Source organism: Schistocerca serialis, chromosome 6 (assembly GCF_023864345.2).
Source record: "Schistocerca serialis cubense isolate TAMUIC-IGC-003099 chromosome 6, iqSchSeri2.2, whole genome shotgun sequence".
NCBI lineage: Eukaryota > Metazoa > Arthropoda > Insecta > Orthoptera > Acrididae > Schistocerca > Schistocerca serialis.
The window spans coordinates 681,776,458-681,798,609 of NC_064643.1; the positions used below are offsets into that span (position 1 = coordinate 681,776,458).

General features: G+C 44.1%; 1 protein-coding gene and 1 non-coding gene across 2 annotated transcripts in view; one reads left to right on the plus strand and one right to left on the minus strand.

The window, feature by feature from the left end:
- Window positions 1-6,401, plus strand: part of LOC126483993 (uncharacterized) — a 366,871-nt gene extending 360,470 nt beyond the window's left edge. The window contains exons 7-8 of the mRNA XM_050107299.1: window positions 2,005-2,290; window positions 5,004-6,401. Of these exons, the coding sequence (XP_049963256.1) occupies window positions 2,005-2,290; window positions 5,004-5,111 (394 nt within the window). The 3' untranslated portion in view covers window positions 5,112-6,401. The remainder of the gene's footprint in view (window positions 1-2,004; window positions 2,291-5,003) is intronic.
- A 14,661-nt stretch (window positions 6,402-21,062) lies between these two features.
- Window positions 21,063-21,137, minus strand: Trnap-cgg (transfer RNA proline (anticodon CGG)). Its single transcript has one exon. It is a non-coding gene; the product is annotated as a tRNA-Pro (tRNA).
- Between the last annotated feature and the right edge of the window lie 1,015 nt (window positions 21,138-22,152).

The window sequence follows — 22,152 nt, forward strand, 5'->3', positions numbered from 1 at the left end:
CAGATCTTCCCAAAATTCTACCAATGAGCCGAAGACGACTATCCGCCTTCACCACAACTGCCATTACATGCTTGTCCCACTTCATATCGCTCTGCAATGTTACGCCCAAATATTTAATCGACGTGACTGTGTCAAGAGCTACACTACTAATGGAGTATTCAAACACTACGGGACCCTTTTTCCTATTCAACTGCATTAATTTACATTTATCTATATTTAGAGTTAGCTGCCGTTCTTTACACCAGTCACAAATCCTGTCCAAGTCATCTTGTATCCTCCTACAGTCACTCAACGACGACACCTTCCCGTACACCACAGCATCATCAGCAAACAGCCGCACATTGCTATGCACCCTATCCAAAATATCATTTATGTAGATAGAAAATAACAGCGGACCTACCACACTTCCCAGGGGCACTCCAGATGATACCCTCACCTCCGATGAACACTCACCATCGAGGACAACGTACTGGGCTCTATTACTTAAGAAGTAATGTACCTCCGTACAAGCTCTAATTATTCTCTTTTTATCTTCGTTGTCCTTATGTGAAACGTAAGTTGGCGGCAGTATAATTGATGTGCAGGCGGATCAAATGATTGTTCTCAAAATTTTCACAATAGTGCCTCGCTAAAAGAGTGTCGTATTCCCTCCTGTAGGGGGAGATTAGTGTCTAACGTCCCGTCGACAACGAGTTCATTAGAGACGGAGCACAAGGTCGGAGGGGCGGGTGGAGTGCCTTTTCAGGAGAACCACCCCCGCATTTTCCGTTAGCGATTTAGAGCAGTCACGGAAAACCTAAATCTGGATGCCCTGCGGCTGGTTTGAACAGTCGTCCTCCCGAAAGCGATTCCAATCCGCTAACCACTGTGTTACTTTACTCGGTTATTCACTATAGGGATTCCCATTTGAGTTCACGAAATATCTCCTTGATACTTGTGTGTCGATCGAACTTACCGGTAACAAATCTAGTAGCACACCTCGAATTTCTTCGATGTCTTCCTTTAATCCTTCCTGGTTGTGATCCTAAACACTCGAACTGTGCTCAAGAATGGGTCCCACTAGCATTCTATACACCCTCTGCTTTGCAGGCGAGCTACACATTCCCAAAATTCTGCCAACAAAACGAAGGCCAGCATTGGCCTTCTCTGCTACGATCCTAGGAACACTCAATGTTTTTTTGCCGCTACGTCAGTCTAATGACTTAGTTTAGAATCGCATGAAAGAATGCGCACTAGAAACGGCCATTAGAAGTTTCCGCCATTTTCTAAAGTTCTTGTTGTTGTTAGACATGACGTTGTGTATTGCTCAGCATTTGTAAATATTTCGCGTTCTATATACTTTAGTGGTGTATAATATATTAAATCTATTTCGAAGTTATTGTTAATTTTCCAGGCAAAGAATTTTGTGGTGAGTAAAATGCTATATACTGCTAGAACTATTTACATAATATGTGGACAGTTTAGTCATACTTCGTCGGTCGTACCTGGAAACAGAAGGAGGCCGGGGCCGGCGCGCCTACCCGAGTCCAGGAAGCAGCGCCTTAGCGCTCTTTTTTTTTGTATAATCTCATTTTGTTCGTTCTTGTTCGTCGTATCTGCTCTGGGCGGACGTCGAAAGACACCCGTTTCAGTTCGTTGTTGATCCATTAACTCAGTTTTTTTATTACAGAGGGCAGCTAGTCCTCTGACCGAACACGCTGAGCTACTGTGGCGGCTAGGGCTCTCGGCTACCCTGACCGTCTCCACACTAATTCCTGTAAGAAAATGGAACACATGTTTTTAAGAAAAGAAGACACGCTGTCTTCTCTGTATAAACCAAGTGTACCATTTTTAAAAAGAAAACACGCTATTCTTCTCTGTACCATTTACATCGTTTATTAAACGGACTTTGACCAGCTACCTTTATTTTGGAGCAGTCTTGCGGTACAGTTTTAAGTATGGGGGGGGGGGGGGGGTGCAGTGGCAGAGGTGCGGAGCAGGCAGACAGGTTGTGGTGTGTGGCAGGCAGACGCGGTGCCACTACCTGGAGGGCGGCGGCTGCCTCTCGTCGCCGCGCTGGGTGAGCCTGCTGGTGGCCGAGGTCTTCTACCCCAACACGGTGCTGCCCGCCTACCAGCAGCGCCAGCCGCGGCCGCCCGTCGCCGCCGCTGACGCCATGCCGCCCGTGCACGACTTCCAGAACTACCAGGACGCGCTGCGCAAGCGCGCCGGCGCCGGCGCCGGCGTCGACCCGCCCACCACCGAGAAGCCCTCGCACTGCGACGGCGTCGACGAGCTCGGCTGCTTCCAGGTAAACCGACGCCGCTACCAGGGCGTGCTGCGCTCCATACCCGGCTACGCCTGGGTTACCCTCTCGGCTGCTGGGGGTGCGAGAGTCAGCATCTGGTATCCAGAGGAAGCGGGCTTTGGCCGCTCTCTAACTGACGGATCAGCTTTCCTAAATATGCCTAGAGGGCATAGTAGTCGGAGGCTTAACAACTAGTTCAAGTGATGTTGATTTTGAGATATGAATATTAAACACACTGAATACAACACTGCACTCATAAAATAACACACGAAGAACGTTGAAACATATGCAAGAGGAAATTAACCACAAGCAACCGATTCAATTTTCACCCAAAGAAGTTACGTTCGTAGCGCAATCATGTCCGTCATGAAATTACCACACACTGGTATACTAAATTCATACTAACTCTCTGTGAAATCTTCCCGAAAAGAATAGCTGAGGGCTACTTTGATGCTTACACCACATGCTTCACGTGGTCAACTTGGTTTACACAAAGAGTGTAACTCCATAATAATTTTGATAATTAAAATAAATTACATCGAAACACAAATTACAAAAGAAAAACCTTGAACTGGTTACTATCGTCTTACTATCAACCTGCTGGGTCAAACAATTGTATAAGCACATGGTACTGGTCTCACAAAGTACACCCCACGTGGGTTGAACATAAAGAAAAGTTGCTATATTGAAAAATATTGTCAAGACGAGATGTTATAATCTCACGCACATTCGCATTTAAGATTGATGATCTTAGTTAGAGTTACTGATCATCCACACGTGGTTCCACTTTACTCACAAACTAGTGACAAAGCAACTACTGGAAGAGAATCTGAACTTCACACTCGAATTACACTGCGTTGCAATTTAAGATAACATTAGATATTTTAGATCTAAACCTGAAATAAAGGTGATTAAATTTTCAGTTAGGCTGAACTTAAGAAATCCATTGTCCTACGGACTTAGCAGAGGGCGCGCTTAGCCGGAGATCTTACCACTTCAGACGCTCGCCGCGGACTGACTGCCATGGACCCCTACCGAGGCTGCTTCCAGATACAAAACGGAAGTGACCAGGGAGGCAGCTTCCTATACCAACATGACAAGGGACGGATAGGACCATACTAAGAATAGAAACCTCTTTGCTTTTAGAAAGCGTAGCTACCTGTTCCGACATTCGTCCTACTGCTCTCTAGCAGACACGCTTGTCTGCTACCATCAAGCATGCAACTAGAAATACATTTACTCATTCATCCTTTCACACAGAAGGGAAGGGGATCACAGTATCTTATCATATACAGTATATAAAAAATAGCGAATGTAGGTTCCGTGTGAGACTGTGTGACATGAATTACATATAAACTGTGTTTTAAAGTGTAGTAGTGTGACAGATCGTTCTTGAATATGTGTAAAAGTAACACGTTCCACTGCTCAGTCTCCTCCCAGATAGTCAGAAACACCACAGTAAATTTAGAAGTGGAATGTATGCCGTAAATGACAACAGTTTTAAAAAATTAACATGAAAGGAATCCAACAGAGATCTTTCATAACACTACTGGCCATTAAAATTGCTACACCACGAAGATGACGTGCTACAAACGCGAAATTTAACCGACGGGAAGAAGATGCTGTGATATGCAAATGATTAGCTTTTCAGAGCATTCACACAAGGCAGAAAGGCCCGTACAGGACCGGCAACATACGGTCGTGCATTATCCTGCTGAAATGTAGGGTTTCGCAGGGATCGAATGAAGGGTAGAGCCACGGGTCGTAACACATCTGAAATGTAGCGTCCACTGTTCAAAGTTCCGTCAATGTGAACAAGAGCTGACCGCGACGTGTAACCAATGGCACCCCATACCACCACGCCGGGTGATACGCCAGTATGGCGATGACGAATACACGCTCGAATGTGCGTTCACCGCGATGTCGCCAAACACGTATGCGACCATCCTGATGCTGTAAACAGAACCTGGATTCATCCGAAAAAATGACGTTTTGCCATTCGTGCACCCAGGTTCGTCGTTGAGTACACCATCGCAGTCGCTCCTGTCTGTGATGCAGCGTCAAGGGTAGCCGCAGCCATGGTCTCCGAGCTGATACTCCATGCTGCTGCAAACGTCGTCGAACTGTTCGTGCAGATGGTTGTTGTCTTGCAAACGTCCCCATCTGTTGACTCAGGGGTCGAGACGTGGCTGCACGATCTGTTACAGCCATGCGGATAAGATGCCTGTCATCTCGACTTCTAGTGATACGAGGCCGTTGGCATCCCGCACGGCGTTCCGTATTACCCTCCTGAACCCACCGACTCCATATTCCGCTAACAGTCATTGGATCTGGACCAACGCGAGCAGCAATGTCGCGATACGATAAACCGCAATCGCGATAGGTTACAATCCGACCTTTATCAAAGTCGGAAACGTGATGGTACGCATTTCTCCTCCTTACACAAGGCATCACAACAACGTTTCACTAGGCAACGCCGGTCAACTGCTGTTTGTGTATGAGAAATCGGCTGGAAACTTTCCTCATTTCAGCACGTTGTGTGAATGCTCTGAAAAGCTAATCATTTGCACATCACAGCATCTTCTTCCCGTCGGTTAAATTTCGCGTCTGCAGCACGTCATCTTCGTGGTGTAGCAATTTTAATGGCCAGCAGTGTAGTAGCATCGTCAGCGGACAGCCTGATGGCGCTAATGCCCCTCTGAACTCGTGTTCGCAGGTGCGGCTGTACTACGACTGGTTCCTGGTGCCGGGCAGCTGCAAGTGCTGGAAGCCCGACTACTTCTCGCGCTTCGTGCGCCGGAAGGTGGTGGGTCCGGAGCTCTGAGGCCGCGCGCCTCCAGGCCGCCCCGCCGACAACTTGCAGTTCCAGCACGCACTTCGCCACACTGACGGTTCTTCCAGGAGTTCTTCTGAAATGGGCGCCCGGCAGGGCAGCGCGCGCTCGCGTGCCTCTCGAGACCGAGTGGAAAGTTTTTTTACCACCCTCCGAGTCGGCGCTGCGTCTGACGGACGAGTAAGAACTCTCAACTGAAATGGAGGCATCGTCAGGCAGACTGGATCCTGGGTGACAATGAGTTCTCACCCGGAGATCTGATCACTCTCACAAATAATGAGAAATATAGCGAAGCTATTTATTTCACTTGGCCAGCAGTGCTAATAATGTCTTTCGTAGTATTTATTGTTTTAATCATGTATTTCGACCAGTTCTATGTTGCCCTCCATCTCTATCTACGATTCACTGATATTTTCATATTTGCATATTTGCTAAACGAAAAATGTTCGGTAATCCGTTTTCCCTCTTACAATCAGTGTCGGTTTCTGTCGCTGATAACAATTCCAGTGCCAAGTTAACTGTTTCTGTACGAATTTTTCATTTCCCACTATCCCTCAGATGGATTTCGTCGGTTAATATTTTCGTACCTGTTCATTTCATATTTCATCTTTGCTCTCAGTCTTGGAACATCCTTTTCGAGTTTTGTCTTGCATGGTTTTCTCACGGTCCTCGCTTCAGTTACATGCAATACTGTGACGCAGACGTATAGTCTCATATTCATCTTTGCCAACCCTGTGTCACTATTTGCTATCACGAGAGATCTTTCCCTCAAGAGAGCCTTCTTCGTTCATGACTGATTCTTTCTAATGCCTTCGTTGTTTCGATCTACTGTACTCTTGTTTCGCGGATATCAGAACTTAATCACTCCTGCGATTTGTCATCAAATTGTGACCATTGTTTTTTCCTACTACTGCCATTACCTTCGTCTGTGCTTTTCGATTCCTTGGCGCAAATTAGCAATATTAAATAAGTACAACGAAAGGTCTAAAATACTACAGTTAAGTACATTATCGTCCAGAGACATTTACATTTCAAACACACGATCTTGGCGTGTCGTTCGGGACAAAATCTCTTGCTATCGTACTGCTTTAACAATAATGCTGTACATATTATAGGACACGCTTCAACTCTTCTTTTAGGATTGCACGGAAACTTAATAGCATTCGTAGAAATAATTAATGGTCGGCAGCCTACTTAGACGAAGCATTTTCTGGATTCTACACTAATCTATCTGTTATCTTAATGTATTTCTCTGTCATCATTACTCAGCCATTCGTTGTACAAAAGCAGAAATTTGTATATGATTTAACAATAAATTATTTTATTTGTTATTTTATGTAAAAATTATTTGTTTATTTACTACCTTAATTTGAAGAATATTCCTGATTCAAATTATATTGTTTGCAGGTCATTTAAAAAGGGTGTAAAATAACTTATTTTCACTTTTTCCAACGCGCTTTTCTAATACTCTCACAAGGGTGATACACCGAAGAGCCAAAGAAACTGGTACACCTGCCTAATATCGTGTAGGGCACCCGCCAACCCGCAGAAGTGCCGCAACACGACGTGGCATGGACTCGGCTAATGTCTGAAGTAGTGCTGGAGGGAATTGACACCGTGAATCCTGCAGGGCTGCCCATAAATCCGTAAGAGTACTGGGGGGTGGAGATCTCCTCTGACCAGCACGTTGCAAGGCTTTCCAGATATACTCAATAATGTTCATGTCTGGGGAGCCTGATAGCGGGCGGAAGTGTTTAAAGTCAGAAGAGTGTTCCTGGAGCTACTCTGAAGACATTCTGGAAGTGTGGGGTGTCGCATTGTCCTGCTGGAAGGGCCCAGGTTCGTCCGAATGCACAATGGACACGAACGTGTCACCTGTCAGAGTCGTATCTAGATGTATCAGGGGTCCCATATCACTCCGAGTGCACACCCCCCACATCATTACAGAGCCTGCAGAAGCTTGAACAGGGCCCTGCTGACGTGCTGCGTCCATAGATTCATGAGGTTGTCTCCACACCAGTACACGTCCATCCGCTCGATACAATTTGAAACGAGACTCGTCCGACCAGGCAACATGTTTCCGATCATCAACAGCCCAATGTCAGTGTTGACGGGCCCAGGCAAGGCGTAAAGCTTTGTGTCGTGCTGTCATCACACGAGTGGGCCTTCGGCTCAGAATGCCCATATCGATTATGTTTCTTTGAACGGTTCGCAAGCTGACACTTGTTAATGGCCCAGCACTGAAATCTGCAGCAATTTGCGGAACGGTTGCACTTCTGTCACGTTGAACGATTCTCTTCAGTCGTCGTTGGTCCCGTTCTTGCAGGATCTTTTCCGGCCGCAACGATGTCGGAGATTTGATGTTTTACCAGATTCCTGATATTCACGGCACATTCGTGAGGTTGTCGTACGGGAAAATCCCCACTTCATCACTAACTCAGAGATGCTGTGTCCCATCGCTCGTGCGCTTACTATAATACCACGTTCAAAATCACTTACATCTTGATAACCTGCCATTGTAGCGGCAGTAACCGATCAAACAACTGCGCCAGACACTTGTTGTCTTATGTAGGCGTTGCCGACCGTAGCGCCGTATTTTGCCTGTTTACATATTTCTGTATTTGAATGCGCATGCCTATATCAATTTCTTTGGCGCTTCAGTCTATAAACCTACGCTGCGTTATTTCTTCTTGACAAACAAATTTGAGCAGCGAATGGTTTGGACGCTTTAAATACTAAGCGAGTCGAAAATAAATTAACGAATCAAAGCAAGAGCCACATTATCTAACACACGTGCTGTAACGTGGTCCCGTACAGCACACACAGACTTGTAGTGAGCGAATAAATGTTTCATTTGTCTTCCCATGTGGAGCAATTTCGTCGTGAGATTATTGATAAGAGGAATAGGGAGTAATTAATAACTCCACGCAGCCACCTAGAAAATACTAACTCGTCTATGGACACGACGCTAGTCGAAATGTAACCAGCCCATGAAAGATAACAGCGACCATGACACACCGGAGCAAGAACATTCAAATAATCTACAGTAACACTGAAAATTCCTGAAGGACTTTTTGGGACAAGGACCCGAACCTTGCCTTCCGCTCTTTCTCACTCAACTATCCAATTACGACTGACGATTTGCTTTCATAGCTTCACATTTTCCAGCAATTCAGCTTGTACTTCCAATATTCACAAAAGCTCTCTTGCACTACTTGCTATAGTACCATTTCTGAAAGAAAAGATATCTGGAGGACTGACTCAGTCACAGTCTAATGAATGTTTTCTAAACGACTCTCATTTTCTGCTGCAATGTGTGCGCTGGTTTGAAACTTCCTGTTATCACCGTTTGTCGGACTGGAACTGGAATCGGGGTACTTTTAACTTTAGAGAGAAATTTCCGTACCGACTCACTCATACCCTCACCGCCCATTCTTTCTATAAACAAAAGCATTGTCCACAGATTAGACAACATACTAAATAGATGTGACTCTAAGTAGGATGGTAACAAAGTAAACGTCGCAACCACCCATATGTTTCACAGACCTGATATCTCCTTCGTAACAGGAATAATGAGAACATTTCGTGCAGAGGCCACAACTGAGGAAACTTTTCACCCCCCCATCACAGAATCGACTACCAATAAATACTGAGACTGTTTTAAAATCATGAAGATCAACATTAGCTTGTCGCAAAATTTATCTACAGCACAGAATTGTCACGTACAGAGAACATGGTAAAGTTCTCCTTTACATGCACTACTAGTATTTTACAGGGCTTAAATTGAATGGAAGCGGGTACACGAAATAAAATAAAAACATTCTCACCTCTCATTCTGTTGATACACTTTCCTGTCTTCTCCGTCTTTCTGTTCATGCATTTTCCTCTCTCTCTCTCTCTCTTACTCTGTCTGTCTCTCTCTCTCTCTCTCTCTCTCTGGATGCCAGCTGAAACATCATAAACTTAAGAAAACAGCTGCAGAACATAACACAGACAAACTGTGTTACCTAAAAAAATAAATATCCGAACCTTTGGTGTTATTAAAGCGTATGGAACACATTCAATTTATTGCTTGAGGTGAAATCGTAATAATTGCACTAAATTTCCACATTGCTTACTTATTTCAGAAGTATTACTGCTGCTAAAAACTCATGTATCCCATAGAAACAAAATTATTTTATTTGACTTGAAAGTGCTGCTCTTTACAGAAAACAATACCATTTACACAAGTTTATTACTGTCAGGCTTAACACAAGAACAAGAATTTGAATCACTTACTCTACAGCCACTAAAAGAATTTACCAAACATGCATTAATGCACCAAGTTTGCAATAAGCAATTAGCCTGAATCACCGACGTCTTGCCCTGCACACCGCCTGGTAAGATGATGCAATTTTACTATGACAACTGAAGCATTTGAAAAACTCCCATAAAACATGGAAACTAATCAAACATACACAAAAAAATGAGACCAAATAATTCCAGGCCAACACAAAGAGCATTCTGGCAGCTGTAACAGTTATAATGGAAAACACTACCATATCCGACAGCACTGCAATGACAACAAAAGAGTAAACGAAGCTTGTCAAGTTAAATAAAAAAATGTTAGCCAAGGTCAATCTTGCAACCACGATCCACGGAAACACACAATTACCTCTGTTGTAGTAGACAGGAAAGCGGAAATCGTTTTCATGGAGATGTATTCATTCTTTGTAACTAAATGAAAGTCCGTTACTTTCTTGCTTCAAGCGTTTCACTTCTTTTATTTCTGAAACGTCTACGTCCTGTAGACGTATGTACTCAGTCTGCGTACTCCATATGGTCGATGTGTTTCAACACTTCACTTCTACTTTTCAGTGTGTATTATGACTGTACGTGTTTACAGCATAGCCCCGACGGGAATTCCTAAATACACTGAATGAAGATTCGTACCAACCAGTTAGCGAGAGATCTTCGCGACAGGAAACAACGACGGGAACTTCACGCAATGAACGTTTGGGGACGGTCACCGCGTGAAAGGCCATTGCTCGCACAGGCACATAAAGACGAGTACAGCAAAGGTCATAAGGCTGGAAGAATACGTGACTGGTTTTCTGAACACTTCTCCACCCTATTGCATCCCGAGGAGAGGACGAGATTAGTGTTTAACGTCCTGTCGACAAAGAGGTCATTAGAGACGGAACACAAGCTCGCATTAGGAAAGGATGGCGAAGGAAATCGGCTGCGCTCTTTCAAAGGAACCATCCCAGCATTTACTTGAAGCCATTTAGGTAAATCACGGAAAACCTAAATCAGCATAGCCGGACGCGGGTTTGAACCGTCGTCCTCCCGAATGCGGGTCCAGTGTGCTAACCACTGAGCCACCTCGCTCGGTCTATTACATGACTGACCTGCAAAATCACCTGACTTGGACCCGACAGAAACTCTGTGAGATATGTTGGAAAAGAGGGCAAAACGCCGACATCTGCATCCCCGCAATTTGGTGGAACTGCGCGATCAGTTCCACAGCCAGTGTCTTAACCTGGATGCGATGTACCTGCACAAACCCGTGGACTCACTTCCTAACTAAAAAAATGGCTCTGAGCACTATGGCACTTAACATCTGAGGTCATCAGTCCCCTATAACTTAGAACTACTTAAACCTAACTAACCTAAGGACATCACACACATCCATACCCGAGGCAGGATTCGAACCTGCGACCGTAGTGGTCGCGCGGTTCCAAACTGAAGCGCCTAGAACCGCTCGGCCACAAAGGCCGGCCTTCCTAACCAAACCCAGGAGTTATCAAGTCCAGGGACGGAATTACACAGTAGTAAATAATGCTTCTAATGATTTCTATAGGTGTGAGTAATTGTTCGTCGGTGAGCTTGCATTTGCTACCACTTTTCATACAAGGAAGAGGACTCAAATAATACACAAAAACCTTTTTTTTCCAAGAGCTTCTCTTCGTGTACTGAATGGAGAAGGCCACGGCGTGTATTAGGATTTCTCTTAGCGTCCTTAACGGCCTCACACACGTTAATCAGCCTTCTTACATCGGTATTTAATGTAGACCAGGTGAGCTGGTACCTAATTTTCGTTATAGTTTAATAGATTTTCTAATGTCCAAGCAAGGATTCATGACAATCCAGAAAAATGTAGGAAAAATATACACTATCTTATCAGAAGTATCCGGACACCCCAATATAATGCGGAATTGACCCCTAGATGTCACGAGAGACAGGGAGTAACATGTTGTCAGCAGACAAACAGTAACAGAGGAAAGAGTCAGTCAGGATAGATTAGTCAGTTCGAATGCGGACCAGTAACTGGATGCGATCTGAGTAAAAAATCCATCAGGGACACTTAAGACCATCTGAAGCTGCCCATGTCGACTGTAGATGATGTGATCGCGAAGTGGAGACGCGAAAGAAGAACCACACTTAAACTAAGACCTGCCAGACCTCATGTACTGATCAACAGGTACTGTCAGCAATGATGAGGGTGGTTGTTAAAAATCGCATGAAATCACCAGAAGGCGTTACACGTGAGCTCCTAATTGCTACTAGGTGTCCAGCTACCGCAATGGCTGTGCGTAAGCAGTTAAAAAGAATGGGGCACAGTGGCAAAACAGCGGCTCATAAGTCACACATTTCTGTAACCATTGCTAAGCGACGCTTGAGATGGGGTAAATGGCGACGCCACTGGGCAGTGGGTGACTGTAAACGAGCGATTTGGAGTCATGGATCACTCCGTACCCTGCCGTAACCCGACGGAAGGTATGGGTTTGGTGAATACCTGGAGAACATTACTTGCCATTACATATAGTACCAACAGTGAAGTACGAAGAATGTGGTGTTATAGTATGTGGGTGGTTTTCGCTGTTAGGCTCTGGTCTCCTTATTACGCTTAGGGAAACGATAAACGCGAAAGGGTGTGAGCACATTTTATACCATTGTATATTGCACACAGCAGAGGAACATTTCGGAGACATCGATTGTCAGTATCACTATGACGATTCAGTACGTTACAAAGCAGCATCTCTGAGGGAATGCTTTGTGGATAATGACAATCCTGAAATGCACTAGTCTGTTCAGATTCCCGATCGGAACCCTGTGGAACGACTTCCGGATGAGTTGCAAAGTCTACTTAAATCCAGACCCCAGCATCCAATACATTCTCTGGTTTCGGCTCTTGAGGAAGAATTGGCTGCCATGCCTTCACAGACATTCAGACACTTCATTGAGAGAGTCCCTAACAGAGTTCAAGCCGTGATGAAGGCGAAAGTTGGACACATACCCCATATTAATATCCACTAATAGGTGTCCAGAGTGAGAATGGATTAGGAATCTGACGAAGAAAGTTGGATGCGGGAGTATAGGTGTAAAGGAACAGGATCATTCTTTGCTTGTAAACGAATTTTTTTGCAGTAGGATATGAAGCGAGATCAGACTAGGGCATACAGATAGAAGAAAATGAAATGTGAGCGTTTGTACTAGTATGTCGATGTGGCATTAAGCTGAACCATGGCCAACAGTTTACTTTTTCTTTATATTAGCTTCAAATGTAGGCCGATGTAAATATAAATTTATTTACACATACAGTCTCTGTTAGTGGCTGGTACCGTTATTGTGAAAACCATCCGTTTTAGTTTTAGATAACCAATACGCTTAGGACAGACAGGGCTGTGACCAACATGCCGCACTACTTCGCACAGAAAGGTAATATCCCGTGAGTCGAATTACTTCAAATCAAATGTATCTTTGAAATACCAGAGAGTCTCATTTGTTCCCTGCTACTGCTGTTGTGAAATGAGAGTTGTGTGCTGCACTCACACATGGTCAACAGTTTACTTTTTCTCTACATTAGCTTCAAATGTAGGCTGATGTAAATATAAATTTATTTACACATACAGTCTCTGTTAGTAGCTGGTGCCGTTGTTGTGAAAACCTTCCATTTTAGTTTTAAATAACCAATACTCTTAGGACAAAAAGGGCTGTGACCAATATGCCGCGCTACTTCGCACAGAAAGGTAATATCCCGTGAGTCGAATTACTTCAAATCAAATGTATCTTTGAAATACCAGAGCGTCTCATTTGTTCGCTGCTACTGCTGCTGTGAAATGAGAGTTGCGTGCTGCACTCACTCAGAGAGGTAGGGCAGGAACTGCGTCACTTCGGAGACACGTGAAACGAGAAAAACAGGTACTGGGTTGAGACACACCTGCCGGCCTTCTCCTCGCTGAGTCCCGAAAATATAAAATATCAAGCAGCAGAAGCCGGAGGCGTGAGGCGCCCCAGGCTGACCCCTGCTCTCCACTGACAACTCCAGGGAGCTCTGCTGGCTGTCTGATTACAATCTGTCTCATCAAAAGTGTTTGAGTTCCTCCTGATAGACATTAATACGGGGCTTGTCCACCAATCGCCTTTATGACGTCTTCAAGTCTGCCTGAGGAAACGTTCAATGAAGTGTCAGAATGGCTGAAGGGGGAATAGTAGCCCATACTCCCTCAAGAGCCGAAGCCAGTGAAAGTAGTGATTTTGGACGCTGCTGTCCGGAGCAATGTCGACGTTCTAGCTCATGTCAAAGATGTCCCGGTCGGGACTCTTGACAGATCACTCCATCTCAGGAATGTTTTTGTCCGCAAACCATCCCCTCAGAGACGCTGCTTTACGTCAGGGTGCATTGTCGTTATGAAACAATCATCATCTCCGAACTGTTTCTCTACCGTGCGTGTGTTCACATATTTCTGCACCTAACATTTTCTTAAACACAGTAAGGGAACCAGAGCCTAACCACGAAACACACCTTCATACCTGAACACCTGGCCGTGCGGTTCTAGGTGCTACAGTCTGGAGCCGAGCGACCGCTACGGTCGCAAGTTCGAATCCTGCCTCGGGCATGGATGTGTGTGATGTCCTTAGGTTAGTTAGGTTTAATTAGTTCTAAGTTGTCCGCCTCCGGTAGCTGAGTAGTCAGCGTGACGGAATGTCAATCCTCAGGGCCCGGGTTCGATTCCCGGCTGGGTCGGAGATATTCTCCGCTCAGGGACTGGGTGTTGTGTTGTCCTAATCATCATCATTTCATCCCCATCGACGCGCAGGTCGCCGTCGCATAGTGCTCAAAGCCATTTGAACCTGAACACCACCTCTTCCGTACTTGCTGTTGGCTCTGCAAGTGACGGCAGGTAACGTTCTCCAGGTTTTCGCCAAACACACATACAAGGGTGAGTCAAATGAAAACCTTAAATATTTTTACTGTGCAGAAGTGGTACAAAACTGTATCACTTTTCAACATAATCTCCCCCACGCTCAATGCAAGTCCTCCAGCGCTTACAAAGTGCATAAATTCCTTTAGAAAAAAATTCTTTTGCTAGTCAGCGCAAATACTCATGCACCGTGTGGCGTATCTCTTCATCAGAACGGAATTTCTTTCCTCCCATTGCGTCTTTGAGTGGTCCAGACATATGAAAATCACTTGGGGTAAGGTCTGGTGAGTATGGTGGATGAGGAAGACACTCAAAATGAGGGTCTGTGATTGTTGCAACTGTTGTACGCGCAGTATGGGGCCTTGCATTGTCATGTTGCAAAAGGACACCTGCTGACAGCAATCCACGTCGTTTTGATTTGATTGCAGGCCACAGATGATCTTTTAAGAGATCTGTGTATGATGCACTGGTGATAGTGGTCCCTCGAGGCATGTAATGCTCCAAAATGACGCCTTTTTCGTCCCAAAAGAGAGTCAGCATAACCTTGGCTGCTGATGGTTCTGTTCGAAACTTCCTTGGTTTTGGTGATGAGGAATGGCGCCATTACTTGCTCGCTCTCTTCGTTTGCGGTTGGTGGAAGTGAACCCAGGTTTCGTCCCCAGTAACGATTCTTGCAAGGAAGCTATTACTTTCACGTTCAAAGCCCCGAAGAAGTTCTTCGCAAGCATCAACACGTCGTTCTCTCACTTCGGGAGTCAGCTGCCGTGGCACCCATCTTGCAGACACTTTGTGAAACTGGAGCACATCATGCACAATGTGCTGTGCTGACCCATGACTAATCTGTAAACATTCTGCAGTGTCATTCAATGTCACTCGGCGGTTTGCCTTCACTATGGCTTCAACTGCTGCAATGTTCTGTGGAGTCACAACTCGTTGTGCCTGACCTGGGCGAGGAGCATCTTCCACTGAAGTCACACCACTTGCGAACTTCCTACTCCATTCGTAGACTTGCTGCTGTGACAAACATGCATCACCGTACTGAACCTTCATTCGTCGATGAATTTCAATGGGTTTCACACCTTCACTACGCAAAAACCGGATAACAGAACGCTGTTCTTCCCTGATGTAAGTCGCAAGTGGGGCGGCCATCTTTATACTGATACCGTGACGGTATGTGTGTATCTGCACTATGCTGCCACCTACAGGCCATTCTGCTTATCAACTTACAGGATAACGGGGAGAAATTTCTATTTGTTATTACAGATTTAAGGTTTTCATTTAACCCACCCTCGTACCTCCGTCGGAATCCCACAGTGTATAGCGTGATTCATCATTCACAAATCACTTGTTTCCAAACATCCACTGTCGAGTGGCGTCACTCTTTACAACACAACAAGCATCCTTTGACAGTGCCTTTAGAAATTTGTCGCTTATACGGAGCTGTTCGACCATTACAGCCCTTTCTTTTTAGCTCCATAGACTCAGTCATCGTGCTAGCTTGACTGCTGATAGCAGTTTGAGCACACGAGTGATACCTTCTGCTGATTTTATGCGATTTGTTGACAACCACCCACAGCAATGCTAGACGTCCCTGTCTGTCTGTCAACATAAGCAGTCTGCCTAGTCTTGTGAGATCTGAGTTTCTCCTGGCGTATAGAACTTTCAAATAACTTCCGGGAATTCAGCCAGGTAACACTTTCAGTGACAGACGATATTTCGACGGGAGAACGCCCCGCCATTTTCAAGGCAAACTGCAACGGACAGGCGACGTACATGCAAATTTAAAACCTCGGTTCTCGGACTCGAGCAGGAAAGATAACACACGCACTGGGCACTAGTGCCACCAAAGATGACCAAAGTCAGCTACCTCACCTGCGAATTCGTTGTCTCACTATCGATAGCTCTGACTTTGGTCATCGTTGGTGGCACTAGTGTTCAGTGTGTGTTTTATCTTTCCTGCTTCAGTCCGAGAACCGAGGTTTTAAATTTGCATGTACGTCGCCTGTCCGTTGCAGTTTGCCTTGAAAATGGCGGGGTGTTCTCCCGCCGAAACATCGGCGGTCGCTGAAAGTGTTACCTGGCTGAATTCCCGGAAGTTATTTGAAAAATGCCTACTCTTGGTTTCGGCTTCAAAACCACATCACCAACAGTCGACCTGGACAGCTTAAAAAGGCTCGGAATGCCCGTGATTGATTTGTTACTCACGTGACATCCAGTGACTGGTTCACATACGAAGTCATTGAGCTCTCCAGGCCTACCCATTTTGCTTGATCTATTGACAACACGATACTCTCTGGGTCCTTTCATACTGGCGGGTCTGGCTGTCTTGATATCTAGTAGGTGTGTCCGGATTCTTTTGCTCAAATAGCACAAAGCTAAATGGTGCTACATGTTAGGAACCAGGAGAGGGCCAGGAGAATACGAATGCTGCTGCAATACAGCGTACACACACCTTATGTGTCCAAACTATGAGGCTCTTATAATCTGGAAGTTCACAACACGACACAGCGAAAGCGAAATCTATGTAAATTGTTCTAGTCGAATTGGGAGAGTTTTGTTTCACTCATAGTGAGCTCGCTTTTTTAAGTTCTGCGTGCTTGAACTTGGCACTGGTATCACTTTGGGGTACAAAGATCTGCAGTGCTTTAAGTGAAGTTAACATGTACCATAGTGCACTTTCTTGTTGGTTTAATTATTTTCGTGGTAGTCGAATGATGGTTCAACCAGCAAGGCAGAAAGATATCAATAAATGACCAAAATGTAAAAACTTATGACAGGTTCTCTTAAATAACCCCATCATGTGAAATGCGAAGAAGTTACTGAAACCACAGAGATTCTATTTCTCTTAGCATTCCGAATTCTAACAATTTATTTAAGAATTTCTTTGTGGTGGAGGCACTCCGTGTTTTAAGTCCTGGACAGAAACAGGAGCGACGGGACATAGCAACCTTGCTCGAACAAACATTCGCCCTTGACAATAAATAGATATTGAATGTAAATGTTATTGATTAAATCGGGGATAAAGACATTGAATCACAGCCCAATGGGCGGAGAGACCCACTTTCCCCAGTAAGGAAAAGTGCGAACATGAGTTCACTAGACTTTATTATATTTCCATTCATGACATTCTAAGTGTAGACAATGAACGTTTCTGGAGACGTTTTGTATGCTGCTCGACAGATGAACGCAGACGTTGAACTGAATGGAGGACTCAAGGTCGATTCGCTCGCGACGCCACAGAACGCCAAAACATTCCACAGTGCATATCAAATGCGGCATACCCACAGACCTTCAAGGAAATGGAACGGAGCGGAATAGACTGTCAACATCAAGGATAACCAGAAGGATATTTCTGCGGCTACAGCTGCTGCGGGGAGAGTGGCTTCGGAAGTTAACCTGTTCTCGCCGCGTTTACACGCTGTAGTAGTAGATTTTGTGCGTTTGTGAGTCCATCGTTATTTTAATGTTGGCCTTGGTTTCGTGAGAGACTGCGAAGGATGAAACTCACCCACAGACTAAAATTGTGTGGCGGACCGAGACTCGAACTCAGGATCTTTGCCTTTCGCTGGCAAGTGCTCTGCAACTGAGCTGCCCAAGCACGACTCTCGACCAATCCTCACAGCTTTACTTCCGCCTATACCTAGACTCCTACACTCCAAACGAGGTACTGGCGGACGTAAAGCTGTGAGGACGGATGGGGAGTCGTGCTTGGATAGCTCAGTTGTTAGAGCATTTGCCCGCGAAAGGCAAAGATCCCGAGTTCGAGTCTCGATCCGGCACTCAGTTTTCATTTGCCAGGACGTTTCATATCAGCGCACACTCCGTTGCAGAGTGCAAACTTCATACTGCGAAGGACGCTTGAAGATTTGGAAATTTTCCCTAACAATGTTTCTTTCACACAAGAGGTCAAATACATGAAAGCTAAAGATAATTTAGATTTTATAATGCCTGTTAAAAGAAGAAAAAACTACGGTGTGCATAAATAATAAGATATGTATAGGGAACCATTTCAATTAAGAAACATTTACAACAGCAAAAATTTCAGCTCTATTAAAGGAGAAAAAATAATCGTTTTGACTTCATTTGGTACACAGAAAGAAAACAAAAGACAGTGGGTAAAATAAAAAAGTTCTACATAATCCCTTCTGATATTATTTTATGTCTTTATCTGCATATACTTTCTCAAGAAAACAATTGTTCTGAACTGTTTGGACGACATTTGTTTCCATTTTCTCAGTTCCTTACCATGTGTAAAATTTACCATACACTAAGGAATTTAGTAACAGTTTGTAACGCAAGTTTGAAAAGAGCTAGATTCCAGTGTTATCCTGGGATAACTTAGCTACGGGAAATTGCAGGGGTGTTCGAGAATATTTGTTACACCTGGGCGTTCTGTGTAAAGAATCGCTTGGACTGCAATTCCAGTGGTTTGCAGGGTGCGTTACAGCAATCTACATTCATTCAATGTCCTCAGTAGTGCTCGTCAAGAAATAAAGACTTTAGGGCTGCAAGTGGAATGCAGAAATCGTTTTCACTGTCACTTATCTGACATACAATCCAGTACTGTATATTCCTTACCACTTGTTGTTTTCTGAGTTAGCTTCCCTCACTATTCTCACATCACTTAATAATAAGGAATGTCTGAAATTATCGCTTTATGTCAGTAATGGTGATTGTATGATATTTATTTAATTCCTGCCCCATAAACTTTGGGAAAGTATGAGCAGAAATGCTTAAGCAAATTTGTTATACAGATTTTTACATAAATTCTCAACATGAAATATGAAAGCTCTCTTCCTGTCTCTGGAAAAGTAGTTTTTCTAAAGTTTATTTCATTTTTTTTGTTCTAATTTATTTAAATTCGCACCGTAAACGCCAAGTTATTTTTACATTTCCTACATGAGTGTTCTCTAAAATTAACTCAAAAATCTTTAATAAACAAAACATCTCGTTCTGAGGACTGGATTGGATAAAAAAATGTTTCACATTGCGGCTGCACCATGTCTTGTCTCAGTTCTACGCACACAGGGACAAACACACACAGCTGTTTCCCCTTATGTCGGATATGTGTTAGCTGTAGTGGTCTAGAATAAATCAGGAAAAGCTTTTGAAGTGCGGAACTTTTTTCCCATACCACTGTTTGCTTACAGCTCTTGACATGTCGTAAGTACTGCAAACTTGCTGAAGTAGTTAGAGGGATCCAGGGTCTCATCTTCCTTGCCCATCATGCAGCTAGCACCTTATCAGGATAGTCAAATGCTCACAGTACTGGTATTTGATGAGTGCCATTTTGCTCGGCAGTGTCATTGTCCTCTGCAGACTCCATGAAGGTCAGTCTTACGTGGCCTGATCCAATTGCCACATCTAGGCATATATATGGGATGTAACGGGTATAAATGCTGATATTTCTATTGGTGATTGAAGATGGTGTGCTGAACAATATTACATCAGTATTTAAGTCATTTGCAGACTATTAACAACAGCTATACGACCACGCAGAAAACGTCAGGTAGAAAATTATGTGACGTGTTTGAGAGAAGACTGTTCAACGCAGAGAAAGAACAACCAACACAATGATGTGCGTACATACTAAGGAATCTGTATGTTTTCATCATCGACTCCCAACCTTTGATGTCCTATTTTAGACACAACTAGTTATCCCACTTTTTGTATTTGACGAATACCTCAACAGTAAAACACAATGTTTTTTGTACATACTAAAGCCAAGATAAAGATAAACAAAATCCATGAGTAGCTGGTACATAGGCATCGTATCACATAGAAACATGACACAAAATTCCTTTGACAAGTCGTTAGTCATCCATCCATGCGTTCTTTACTTACTTTTCTGCCCACTACACATAGCTCATTACTGTCACATAAAATCTGAATTAACCACAATTCAGACTTCATTTCTACAATAATACCAAATATGGTTACTTGCAACTATTTACAAGCAAGATGATCCATTTATTGGACGACTCTGCATATCGCCTTCTAAACAAGGACCCGTCAACCAAAATACAACGTAGAACTTTAGAGCTTTTTAAGAAAAGCTCGATCTCTAATGTTGTGGACAAGAGACTTCGTACACATGCAGCTGTTCCTCACAGATTATACAGATTAACTAACATTCATAAAGATACGGCGTCTCTTCGACCAATTATTAGTAATGTTGGGGCACCAACATATAATCTGGCCAAACGTCTAGTAGCGCAGTTGAGCTCTTTAGTAGAAAAATTTGAGCACCACGTTCGCAAATCAGAACATTTTGTTCGATGGCTCAAGAACTTGCGACTTGCACGATCAGATATTCTCTTTAGTTTCGACGTGTTCTCACTTTTCACTCTAGCACCATTGCAGGATTCGCTGTTGCTCATTGGTGAGAAACTGTAACAGGAACTTGTCGATCTGTTTCAACACGTGCTCACCTCGACTTACCTTTCATTCAGTGACCAATACGTTGAACAGGCTGACGCTACCGATCAGGAGTTCCGCGCTATTGGTCATCGAATTCGGCGTGTTCGCGCCAGTGCACTTTCTTCTCAGACTGCCATAAATAGGAGACTTCGGTAACAGCCTCAGTAATGTGTTCGCCAAACCTGAAGATGTCGGTCAGTTGCATCGATGAAGTATTGAGGAAGTTTCACAACAACATTCGACATCTCGACCGAAAACCATATTTACAACTAGTCCGTCGGGAAAGCCTCAAGCAACACATATTTAACGAAACTTCCTGGCAGATTAAAACTGTGTGCCGGGCCGAGACTCGAACTCGGGACCTTTGCCTTCCGCGGGCAAGTGCTCTACCAACTGAGCTACCCAAGCACGACTCACGCCCCGTCCTCATAGCTTTACTTCTGCCAGTACCGCGTCTCCTACCTTGTGGTAGAGCACTTGCCCGAGAAAGGCAAAGGTCCCGAGTTCGAGTCTCGGACTGGCACATAGTTTTAATCTCCCAGGAAGTTTCATATCAGCGCACAGTTCAGAGTGAAAATCTCATTCTGGGTACACATATTTACATTATCATCTACAGTTCTTTTACTTTAATCCATTGGACACCTCATCTCCCTATTAAATCTTTTTCACGGACAGGATAATTCCAAAAGTGAAACAAACAATGCACCATCACAAAATTAGATAGGATATAGACAGATTTGCACAGATTCTTCTTTTAACTTCAAGATAGCGCTCCCCTCTCGATATTACTGCACTGTAAAAGAAAGTCAGGTTAGTAAACTTTTTACATTTATTATTTCTCCCATCCAAAATTCTCCTCCATTCCTGAAATTATAATCATTACGTGTTTCCCTCTGTAATGTATTACCAAGAAAAACAATAAGTCACAATGTAGTATTCATTGGTGGAGCAAACATAAGACTACATACAAAATGAAATAAATGGCATACCACATCGGGCGCTTCCCCAGGTGGCGGATAGGGGAAACCTCCTAAACATAGGTGGTACTAGAGAAATGAAATACCCAGGGTGGACCAAAGACTAATAAACATCACAAACCCACTTGCGTCTGTCTGGGATCCAAGAGCCACTGGTCAGCGTCTATTCCACTAACTAAGGTGGCTGCACTCAAGTCTTCTCGAACTCAAAGATCGAGTCGTACACACGTGAAACTGAAATTCAAGGATGATAGAAAAGGCGATCATTGTATCACCACCCCTGGCACCAGTCGATAGACTGGACTTACCTGGTCACGGATTCTGGGGGATTAGGGACACCATGCGGGAAAGAATAGGAGCTTCTCAAGAACTCTTAAAACTCTCAAGACTAAACGTAAGAATTTTAATGGCATGGTTAATGTGAACATTCTTACCAAAACAGGCAAA